Source organism: Cryptotermes secundus, unplaced genomic scaffold (assembly GCF_002891405.2).
Source record: "Cryptotermes secundus unplaced genomic scaffold, Csec_1.0 scaffold1705, whole genome shotgun sequence".
NCBI classification, from domain to species: domain Eukaryota; kingdom Metazoa; phylum Arthropoda; class Insecta; order Blattodea; family Kalotermitidae; genus Cryptotermes; species Cryptotermes secundus.
The window spans coordinates 29,237-40,998 of NW_019718639.1; the positions used below are offsets into that span (position 1 = coordinate 29,237).

An 11,762-nucleotide genomic window follows, 5' to 3' on the forward strand; every position below is an offset into this window, starting at 1 on the left:
AATCAGAGTTCGAGTCGTGATAGGGTAAAGAATTTTCTCTTCTCTACGTTGTCCAGACCGGCTCTGGTGTCCACCCAACTTCCTATCCAATGGGTACTGGGTGCTCTTCCCCCAGGGGTAAAGTGGCTGGGGCGTGAAGCTGACCATTCACCTCAAGCTAGTGCTGAGGTCAAGAAAATGTGGAACTATACATCCACTTACATACGACTTCATGGTGTAGTGTTTAATTAGTTAAGCACAGGGACAAGTTTACCTTTCTTACTTGTGATTTCACTGAAAAGCAATATATACATAAAATACATGGCACTTCACTGTAACATAATCAAAATCAATACCAGATCAGCTTCCATTGAGTCAACCCATTACCCTCAGCTCTGGCCTAAACAAATAATATTTAGGTGACACAGTAGTATATATATATTACAGTAGAAGTGAGTAAAATATAATTGCTGTTTATTATTCACAATTACCATAACACATACAAATTAAAATGGTATCATATGAACATATCTGTTTTCTGTTGCCTTTGACAGCGCTTGCAAATTGCAACTGATGTGTACCAAGTTCCCATTTACAACAGGCTTCACTGCAAATAGACCTGAAGCTGTAGAGCAGACTGAAGAAGCACCTTCAGCCCAGGCATGAAACTAGCAATCTGTGAGAAGTCTGAACCAGAAACCAGCTGTGTGTGAAGGCTTAGACCTCCTGTATAGTCTCCAATTTGCACCATCTGTACTATCTGATGTAAGCCTTGCAATGTTGTCGGTGAAAGCTGGAACATACATTGAAACTATCAATCAACCCACTGTTGGTAATCTAACTAGTTGGTCCAGAGGCAAGATTCTTTGGTCTGTATTCGGAATGTGCTCAATTCGAATCTCAGCTGGGATTCCAGCTATCCTGACTGAAGGTTTTCAATGTTTTACTCAGCCTTCGACGCAAATACTGAGACATTACGTCTAAGACATAACTGCTTCTTTCTAAATGCTCTGCAATTCATCAGGCATCCTACTATCCAGCATTATAAGCTCATATAATCCCCATACTGACAATATAAGCAAATAACGCACAGAATAACTGAAGATGTGGTCTGTGTTGACCTATCTGGCTTATGCCCAATTATGCAAGGCCACAGAATCTAATATGTTTCCATTCTCAGATGAAAAAATGGCTTACACAATTTCGGATTATACTGTCATGTCACTGAGATCAGCTCTTTCTAATGGAACCAAATGAGTATGTGCCTCCCCATGTTTCCACTGAGGATGTAAACAGATTCAGCTTCCAAAAAGTTGCGTTCTGTTCAAAACACCAGATGATCACCAAGGTCCAAAAACATAGCAATACAAACAGAAGTTTACTGAAATGATTGATAAAAATAATGAAAACCTCAGAACAGCTGGTGCCCCACCTCAGATTCAAACTGGGCACTTCCCAAACATAAGTTTGATGATTACTGGTGTGTCAGGCAGTAGACAGTCAAAGATAAATTCTGCGCTCACAGACATTACCAATGGCCATTATCCCATTACTAATGTACCCATACTCTCCACTCTTCTGATGTATAGTGGATACATCCGTGCATTGTCACCCTGACTAAGCAACACCACATAGTACAAGCGTGTGAGAATGTTTGTACCTTGGATTCCCTTAGGGCATCATACAGGCTCTCCAACTTCCGAGACACATCCTCTAATTTTCGTTTTAGTTGCTGAAACAGAAGAACACTCATTAGCAAGCATCAATTTCAACAGTTTTTCCATGGGTTGTATACGGTACCCACATCAACAACCAATACCATAAGACCTTCTAAAAACCTTTAAAGTACAAAAGAGAAGAGGCCTGCAATCTAGCTGCAGTTGTCAGTAAAACTGCTACAAGGCATGGATACTGGGTCCAACACAGTGTCCCCTCATCTACTGCCAGTCAGAAAGTGTGAGTATTTTTTTTATTGCTAGTGGGGTGGGACTAAGTCCCTTGTACTGCAGCCACTTCTGGCCTATTCTACCAGCCCCAGATGATAGGTGAGGGTGATTGTGGAGCAATTGGTGGAATGAAGATTGGCAGGGGAAACCGAAGTACTCGGAGAAAACCTGCCCCAACACCACTTTGTCCACCACAAATCCCACTTGACCAGACCCAGGATCGAACCCGGGCCGCCGCGATGGGAAGCCAGCGACTAACCGCTTGAGCTATGGCACAGCCCGTGAGTAATGTTACTTATTTATGTCATTCTCATGTTTTCTTTCATCACAATACATATGCTAACAGGATTAAACGCAAAAATCTGTCTTCTTTCCATTTAGTCTCTTTATTTATTTGTTTACATCTTTTCTCTCTCCCCCTTTCTCCAACATTCATTTCTTTTTTATGTCCTCATAATCCTCCTTGTGTTCTTGGCCACTGTATGTCCTACCTGGTAAAGGCAGTTGTCTCTGGCCCACCATTCAGTTTCATTATCAGTGCACAAGATATTAATATCAACTACAGGCAACTGACGATATACTATTTTGGGCACAAGACCTAGTGGTCACTGCTACACGTCTACCAAACTACACGGTGTTATATCCCAGAAGATAATACTGTCATGTATATGGAGTGTTACTATTGATGGGTTTTGGATTGATGACTACACTTACTGGATTCTTTGATTCAGTGCATGAATACACTTTACAGTTCACTATTACACATACACTAGTGTCCAGTCACATGTTCACTGCTGTTGCTCGGTAGCGGCTTTCAATGGCAGATGAACCCCTCACTCTGGGTTCCCGAACTGGCCCCAGCCTCAGCTACCAGCTTCTATAACAGCTCACAGGGTCTGAACCCCAGCAGTTCTCTGACTGGCTGCTCTGCTAACTGGTCCTGCTTACAGTATCTTGGTACAGAAAGTGTAGACAACACTGCCTCCCACAGTTACTCCATTGTTGCGTTTGTGTCTGTTGGAATGATAACATGATAGCTACTAAGCCACTGCCTAGCAACGGCCGTTGTTTGCAGAGCCATTCCCTAGCAACGACTCCCTCTGCTGGCTTCATAATTTTACCTTGAGTAAATATGTTGCATTATCTTTATACTCACTGCAGTAAAAACTCAAATCTCATGAAGTTCAGATGTCATGTACATTAACAATCTAGCTACTTAACCAACCAACCAAACTACTCCATGGAGCATATCCCTTTTGAGAAGCTAAAACCTGCTCAGCTACTCAAGATATTCACAGCGTTTTATGGAATCTGAAGATTCACTTTTGCATTCACAACAGCTAGTCAGTGGTTCCTATCCTGTGCCTGATTAATCAGATCCACAGCCTATCCTATACACTTAATATCAAATTATTATCCTACCCTCTACAGCTAGATTGTCTCAGTTGTCTCTTGCCTTCAGGACTTCATACAAAATCTTTTTAAGCCTCTCTTCTCTCCCATGCATGAATGTATTTACGCACTAATAAAACTGTTAAACTCAGACTGGACTTACAGGATTGCTTGCAGCGCATGTACATCTGTTCCGCAGCTCCTCGAATACTGTCTGCAGATACATGTGCTCCTCAGGGATAGGACCTTTTGGTTTAGGGGGCTCAGCCACCTTAGCAGGGGCTACAGGGGAACTATACTGCTGCTGCTGTTGTTGCTGTGGGTACAACTGCTGGGGTTGATACGGAGCCCCAACCAGTGGGTCAACATACCCGCCATTCACAGCCATCTGGAAATATCACGCTGCCGTTTATCAGTATCCAGCCAAAGTTTGGTAGGGACAGCAATAAAGTCATTTCATAAACACTCTGTTTAACCCAGCAACATCTATCTACAAACAAAACAAAGAACCAAGGTATATACAAAAATTAAAGCAAACTGATAACACAGATGAGGAGTTTGTTTAGCTTGTTTAAGTTTTTAACTTCTCAGTTTGAGGTGGAACTAGGCTGTGCCATAGTTCACGTGGTTAGTCGCTGGCTTCCCACCATGGTGGCCCTAGTTCGATCCTGGGTCTGGTCAAGTGGGATGTGCGGTGAACAAAGTGGAGCTGGGGCGGGTTTTCTCCGAGGGCTTCGGTTTCCCTGCCAATCTTCATTCCACCAAATTCTCCGTCATCATATTCACCCGGGGCAGGCTATAATAGGCCTATCAGTGGCCGTTGTGCTGAGTGGACCCAGTTTGACTCCACACCCCATTAAGCGAATTTTAATTGAGGTGGAACTGGCAGCCTCTATATTAAGTTAAGGTGTTATCAAGAGCTGATTACTGCACTGTCTTGCATTTAAAAATTCAAAGCTATTACTACGAAATATGAGAACAACCTCATATCTTGAGTCATGACCACTTCTTTCAATCTGGATGCTAGACCAAAAAATCTTCTAGTACCATTCAGTTTTGAGTCAGTTATATGATTTTCTTATATGACATGAGAGAACAATGGGGTCCAAGACCTCCTGTTTTCCCACATTCCAAAATATTATTTAAAGACATTTGGTACAATCCATGCAATCAGTCCATCACAAGACTTCTACCTACACAGGACAACATAAACACAGAAAAAAATGCATTTATAAGGTGATCTTCTCAGTGGAATTCAAGCCCATGATCTTGGTGTTTAAATCGAATAAGGCAGGACATGCCTTCGCCTGCCAACCACTGGGATCACCTTAAAACTTCAAGTATATTTAAGTAAGTTTTATACCTACATTTGGCATCATGGGAGGAGCAGGCTCCTGAGGTGCAGCGCCATACAGTGGGTGTGTGATGGGAGTCTGAGGCATATAGTCTGCTTTAGGCTGCAACAAAGACAACTGTCAGCCAACTCCTTCATTAACAAACATCTTTAAACATCATGATTATGTTGGATTTGAAGTTTTTGGGTGGTGATTGTGTACAGCACAGTCTTCTGAGTTGTAATACATTCCAAACTACGAGGGATAAATAAGGTTCCCTAACCTATAATTTTTTTGTTAACTAAGCATCTTATTTTTCAGGCCATCCACCCTAGTCCTGACCCTGCCCCACTGGACTTCCATTTGTCTGTGCCTCTGAAGCAACACTGGGAGGTCCTCAATTCCACACTGATGAAGAAGTGGAAACAGCTGTTGATGAATAGTCATGAATGCAAGACCTGATTTCTACTGGTGTCAAACTTGTACCAAGATAAGACAAACGTATCAACGTGCTTGTGGGTTATGTTGAAAAATAATGATACTTCAGTGGAATATATGAGCTACATGTAATGTTGTATCAACTACTCATTTCATTTGTAAGATCTAGGGAACCTTACTTATTGAACAATCTTTGTATGTGGTGTTAGAACCCAAGAGACCATATTCTAAATCAAGATCACAGTCTTCTGGGATCTGATGCTGTGTGGTCTGGAAGGTGGGTGGCGACAGCAGGTTCCTACAGAGCACCTCCTATCAGACTAAACAGCATCACATTCCATTCACTTCATGCACTCCATGCAAAGAAAGCACAATAACATAGGCAGTAACAAGACTGCACCAATTAACACACAACATGAATGGAAACGTAATTTGCAAAGTCACTGTCATGATATGCATACGGAAGCAATACAGGGTACAAGACAGAGGCAAGTGGTTTGTGTCACGCTCTTGCCACTTTAACCCCAGGTAAAAAGAACCCCAGCACTCATTAGATACGTAGGTACATAGTGAAAACACGTAAAATCACAGTCATGGATCAAACCCTGATTCCCTGGTTATTCATCCTGTAGCCTAGTCACTATACTGACTTAGGTACCAAGCTCATATGATATACGAACTTCTCCCAAAGAAACTACGTGCTGCATGCAGCATGCTTGCAGTACCTTGTTAAACATTAAGTTTCTCCACATTCTGGTGCCTGCATGTTCAGCAGACATTTTTACAACTGGCTCAGCGTGAACAGCCTATGTTACACAGAAATGGGCAATATCAGAAAGCCTGATGTACTTACAAGCAAGAAGTCGTAATAAGCAAGCTTGGGGGAGAAGAGAAAAGTAGCATTAGACAGAGAATACAGACACACTCCAAAATTTCCCCAGGGGATGATGTAACTGAAATAGTTACTGCCCGTAGAACTCGAACATTCAAAACCGCCAACACCACTGCCTATAATTACACACAATCCTCAGACAGTTCTATCCACTTCCTATCCTCAGAACCTGTGACTAATTAATTAATTCTCTGGTAACAGAGTCAGAAACTTCAACACTGCTTATAACAAAACTCACAGCAAGACATAATCCTGAGCCAGTTCCATCCATCTCCCATCCTCACAAACCACCTTACAGGCTCCCAGATTTCCTGACAAAAATTTTGTATACATTCCTTGGCTCAGCCATCCTCAGTCATCATAGTCTCCTGAATTTCATTACCCTAGCGATATTAGGACAAAGTTGTCCCTGTGCTTAATTAGTTAAGCACTATGTCATGAAGACATATGGTAGAGTGGAGGGATAGCTATCAACCTTAGCTCTAGATGGAGGTGGGTAGTAAGCTTCACGCACCATCCACTTTACCAATGGGGAAGAAGCCCCTGGTACCAATTGGATAGGAGGCTGGGTGAGCCACAGAGTCAGTCGGGATGCTGTGGAGAAGAGAAAAATCTGGCACTGCTGAATATTGAACCCAGGCCATCCAGCCCATAGCCCATCATTATACTGATGGACCTATCCTGACTCTGCGCAATATTAGGGTGAGCTGTACAAATAATGATGTTCCACATTATACAATATCCTATAACGGCTCAATGAATTCATCCTTCTTAGGTCAAAACAGGGTCCTGAACACTCTGCATTTAAAACAGTTGTAATTTATGTTATTCCTTCAAAGAGAACACTGTTCTTACTCACACACAACAAAATTACCATACTTCCAATCTTTGGGAATGTGGACAGCATAACTAATCTCAACCAAATTCTCGTCCACAGTGTGTATTAGTAAGGTCACTTCTTGCCAGTGATCATCTACAATTACTACATTTTTCTTAATTTACTAGCGGATGCATTTCGGCTTCTTAGCCATCTTAAATATAGAAATTTCGAAATTTGAGGTGCTCACACAGTGGTGTCTTCTGGGATGTGATACCATGTAGTCTGGTAAATCACCACGAATGTATCCACTGTTCTACCCTGAAAACGGATGCACCAGGGTGCTCCAAAATGTTGCTGATTATCTATCAGATTACACAGTGTCAAGCCCCAAAATACCAATCAATCTAGATTATTCTTCATCTATACAAGCAAAGAACTGGAGAACTAGGTGTATTAAGAGATTGTCTCCTGGGACGTAATGCCATGCACTGTGGTAAACTGTCATCATTGCAACAATTCTTCCTCCCTGAAGATGGCTCTGAAACACTGGTAATGTTCTACCAGACTACACGGGGTCTTATCCCAGAAGGCAGTAATCATTATAGCTCACAGCTCGGAGAACCTCAACCTCCCTCTCTATTTATCTATTTTCCAAAAATAAAGATATATCATAAAAATATGCATTATGTTTATGTACCTGTGTGCGAGAAGAATTTTTCAGAACTGGTGGGTCATTCCAGGCAGGTGGAGCATTAGCAGGAGGAACGCTTGGGGGCACACCACCAGGTTGTGCATTTACACTATCTGCAGGATTATAAACGTCTGCAGATGGATACCTTGTGTTGGCAGGCTGGTTGGGATACGGTGGTAATGCTGGATTGTTTGGTACAGGTGCTGTATTGAAGCCAGGGGGGTACATGCCCCCTACACCACCATAGTGGGGTCCAGTCTGTACAGATGGGTCAAGCACATATGGCTTGCGAGATGCGGCGTTGGTTCCACCTGCGAACATTTCATCTACATACATGAACATGGCACATAACACGGACACCACTGAAGGTGCTGTTTCATGATGGAATTTTGCTAACACACTACAGATGACAAAATGAACACAGCAAGCCTTACAAACTAGTCAAGTTAAATTGATTTCTGTAGGAAACAAAGGCTACTACGATCACAAACAACACTACAGTGATCCCTACATCGTTATGATAGATTCAGAATACACAGATGTGAGAACGGCTTTTTCAGTTCGAGATATGATCACGATACGAAAAATTTTGTAAATTAAGATGAGAATGAGAATTTTCTCTACTAGATCAATCCTTTCACTGTACTCAACAATTTATCACTAGCACATTATAATAATGCACTAAAGTGTCGAGAAAATTCTTACAGTGTGAGACATCATATTCACATAGGTTATTGTGTAAGAATTTTCACACGCAAGTTAGGAGATGGATGCTTAGTGTAAAATTCTGGAATTTTCTCTTTTTTGGCTTAATTATTACTAAACTGGAGAAGACGCCTGGAAAAAATGTATTTGGCATAATATGTTTCAGTATTTCTCTAATATTTTCATTCTCAAAAATATTTAACAAGTTATGGTTGAGATGTGCACAGGAACTCATTTAGTCTTCATGAAGTGTCAGTAATTGATGTTTAATTTTAACCAAATTTGGCATATGTTGAGAAATTGTAGTAATACTTCCCAATATCAAATTCAATGAAAAAGTGTTCCATGTTTCTCAATTTGTTACATGTGGACAGATGGACAGAGACACAGAAAAACTAACTAGCATATTCTTGCAATACACCAAAAAGGCACTACAAATACACAAACTGGGTATAATGTATAACAGGAATGCAGCCATGCTCAGCTTGCCACCTGCTGGTTTCATGCTTGGTTAATTCTCCAGCTCTGAAGATGGAGCCAATATGCTCCTCCAAAACATCTGTAAACTGCTGAACTACATGGAATTACAACTACTCTTTAATTATAAAAACCTTTCTGATATTCTAAAATGAACAGAATACAAGCATTATGACTTCTATTTTCCTACTGTCGCTTGGTGTCAACTAGTTTTTTAGTCTCATGTGCAACAGTCGGTGCTTTAAAATTTATTAAGAGCTATTCACTTTAAAAGTCCATCACTTTTAAATTACGCAACTTTTAATAAATTTTACAGAACACAATGCTGCACATGAGACTGTAAAAAAACTAATCTACACCAACTAAAAAGTGCAACAGGATGCTACAATACAGAATTGCTACTGTCAACACAACTACACTCTAACACAACACAGAGCCTATGGGGTTCCAAACAATATAGTGGTCAAGTTGCATCATAAAACTGCACGAACACAACACTACTCAACAGTTAGGAGAGCAAATAATTATGTGGAACGGCTATAAAATAACTAAACTGTGGCCTTGGCAACAGGGAGTGGGGTGGCATATTATCCTGATCTCTCCTCTCCATCAACCCTACGACTTCCAAGGCCATATGGCCAACATTGTGGTAGTAGTCTTTGTTTGAAGCGAACTGTGTATCTGAGCAACGTGTCCATGTGAAATTCCTCGCAAAACTTGGAAAATCTGCTACAGAAACATACAGTTTGTTGATGGAAGTTTATAGTGATGAATGTCTATCTCATACTCAAGTTTTCAGTGGTTCAAAAGATTTAAAGAGGAAAGGGGAGAGACTGAAGATGATCCACGCCCTGATTGGCCTTGCACATCAAAAACAGATGCTAACATTGAAAAAGTCGGTGAAATTGTTCAAAAGGATCATTGCCTGAGCATTTGCTAACACTGATAAAGAGAGTGTTCAACAGATTTTACATGAACATTTTAACGTGAAAAAGCGTGCCTGAAGATGGTGCCAACAATCCTCACTCCTGAGCAAAAGGAAAGTGGAATGAACATTTGGGCTAACATCCTTCAAAACATTGAAAATGATCCAGACTTTTTAGGAAATGTAATAACTTGTGATAAATCATAGATTTTTCCGTATGACCCGGAAACTAAGTGACAATCCATACATTCCCAGGTCACCAAGAAAAAAAAGAAAAAAAAACATGGAAGAGTAAGTCAAATTTCAAAGCAATGATCTTTTTTTTTTATATCTGAGGGATTGTTCACATTGATTGGGTGCCTTAAGGTCAGACCGTTAACCAGGTCTACTATAAGGAGGTTCTGACAATCCTTCATGAGCAGGTGAGAAGAATAAGACCTGATATGTGGAAGAAGGGCCCATGGATTCTTCACCATGACAACACGTCAGCACACAATGCACTATCTGTCAAGATGTTTCTGGCAAAGCACAAGATCCCCACGTTGGAACGTCCACCTTACACACCTGACCTAGCCTCATGTAATTTTTTTTACTTCCAAAGATCAAGTCTGCATTAAAAGGAACCCGATTCAAGTCCGTAGATGCAGTGAAGGCAAAGGCAATGGTGGTAATGAAGAAGCTATCAGAAAAGAATCTGCAGCATTGCTTCAAATAGTGGAAAATTTGCATGGAGCTGTCTGGGGGTCAGTGAGGGGAGCACTTTGAAGATGATAATTATGCCATTGTGTGATTAGTTGAATAACAGATTTTAGAGCATCAGTCTGGTTATTTTACAGCCACTCCATGTAATGCCTCTACAACAACTGAATGCAGCTTTATCTGTGTTCTTGCACTTCAGACTTTTAACCCCTTAAAGCCCAGTGGTCTGATATGTACCACCTGCTTCAACATAAGAAAACTGCACAGTGCCCACAGAGTGTATATGTTTTTTATTTTTCTCAGAATAAACAGTGACTGCTTCTTTAAACATCATTAACCAGCTGGACTCTGTAGTGGACATGTAAAGTGTTTCCTGTGAGGTATGAACTGAATTTGCATATATTATTTACAAGAAGTTTCATCTTTAAAGGGTTAAACAATACTACAGAGAGGTTCCAACAAAAGAGATGCAGAAACACAGGTTCCTTGACCTAACAGCAGAAGTACGACAACACTACTCAGCAGCCTTGGGATGAACGCTACTTACACCACCTTGAAATGTTTGCAGCTTTATCACTATTCTGGGCTGATTCCCAGGCCTTCTGATAAATATTTGGTTCCAATGGAGAGTAGGCCCTACCATATGTTCTGGTACAACCTAAAGTAACAATACCAAAACTATTTATACAGTTACTTCTACGTAATTTTTTAGGTCTTTGCAAAGGTGAAAGTTCACATTGCTGTCTTCTGGGCTATAATACCAAGTACTGTGACAGGTATTTACAAACATACTGTCTTCATCTTCAGGGCAGAATTTCCACCCTGAAGATGGAAGCAGTATGTTCTTCTGAAATGTTGGTAACTACCTACATGATAACATAGTGTCATAACCCAGAAGACCCCCAAAAGCAGTGCTGATTACCGCCTTTTTGGATATGACGCTGTGTAGTGTGAAAGATATTCACCAACATGTTGGCGGAACATATTGCTTCTACACTCAAGATAAAGACCTTGAATGATGTCTCAAAATGTTGCTAATGACTGCCTGGCATCATAAAACAAAAGATGTGAAACAGAAACTGTACTGTATAACATTCTAGGAAATTCTAGCGAACTGGTGTAAGAATATATTTTTTCAAACGTTTATCTTTACTTCCAACATATTGTAACGTGTTTACGTTACTGAAGACGCCATAGAGATGGTTANCAACATTTATCTTTACTTCCAACATATGTACATTAACAGGTGAATACCATAATTGGTTCAGTGACTGGGCTATGGGCTCCATAACCGGGTAACTCCTTATGTGGGGGTAAAGCAGCCAAGGCACACAGCTGACCACTTCTCTCCATCCACTGCCAAAGTTAACAACAGTGCAGCTACACCTTCACTTGGTGAGTTACTTAACGCTTTCAGTATAAAGACTATATTGCATCAAATTGGGGGGACGAGTGATGACTGAT

General features: G+C 40.9%; 1 protein-coding gene across 4 annotated transcripts in view; it reads right to left on the reverse strand.

The window, feature by feature from the left end:
- Positions 1 to 436: 436 nt before the first annotated feature.
- The window catches only part of LOC111863655 (protein transport protein Sec31A), a 43,571-nt gene continuing 32,245 nt past the window's right edge, over positions 437 to 11,762 (reverse strand). For 2 of the 4 annotated variants that reach the window (XM_023850156.1, XM_023850174.2), the window contains 7 exons: positions 10,846 to 10,956; positions 7,499 to 7,803; positions 5,943 to 5,966; positions 4,685 to 4,774; positions 3,481 to 3,705; positions 1,640 to 1,711; positions 437 to 772 (listed from right to left, as the gene is read on the reverse strand). In XM_023850156.1, coding sequence (XP_023705924.1) covers positions 584 to 772; positions 1,640 to 1,711; positions 3,481 to 3,705; positions 4,685 to 4,774; positions 5,943 to 5,966; positions 7,499 to 7,803; positions 10,846 to 10,956 — 1,016 coding nt within the window. In that variant the 3' untranslated portion in view covers positions 437 to 583. The remainder of the gene's footprint in view (positions 773 to 1,639; positions 1,712 to 3,480; positions 3,706 to 4,684; positions 4,775 to 5,942; positions 5,967 to 7,498; positions 7,804 to 10,845; positions 10,957 to 11,762) is intronic. The other 2 variants (XM_023850183.2, XM_023850164.2) reach the window with 2 other exon arrangements.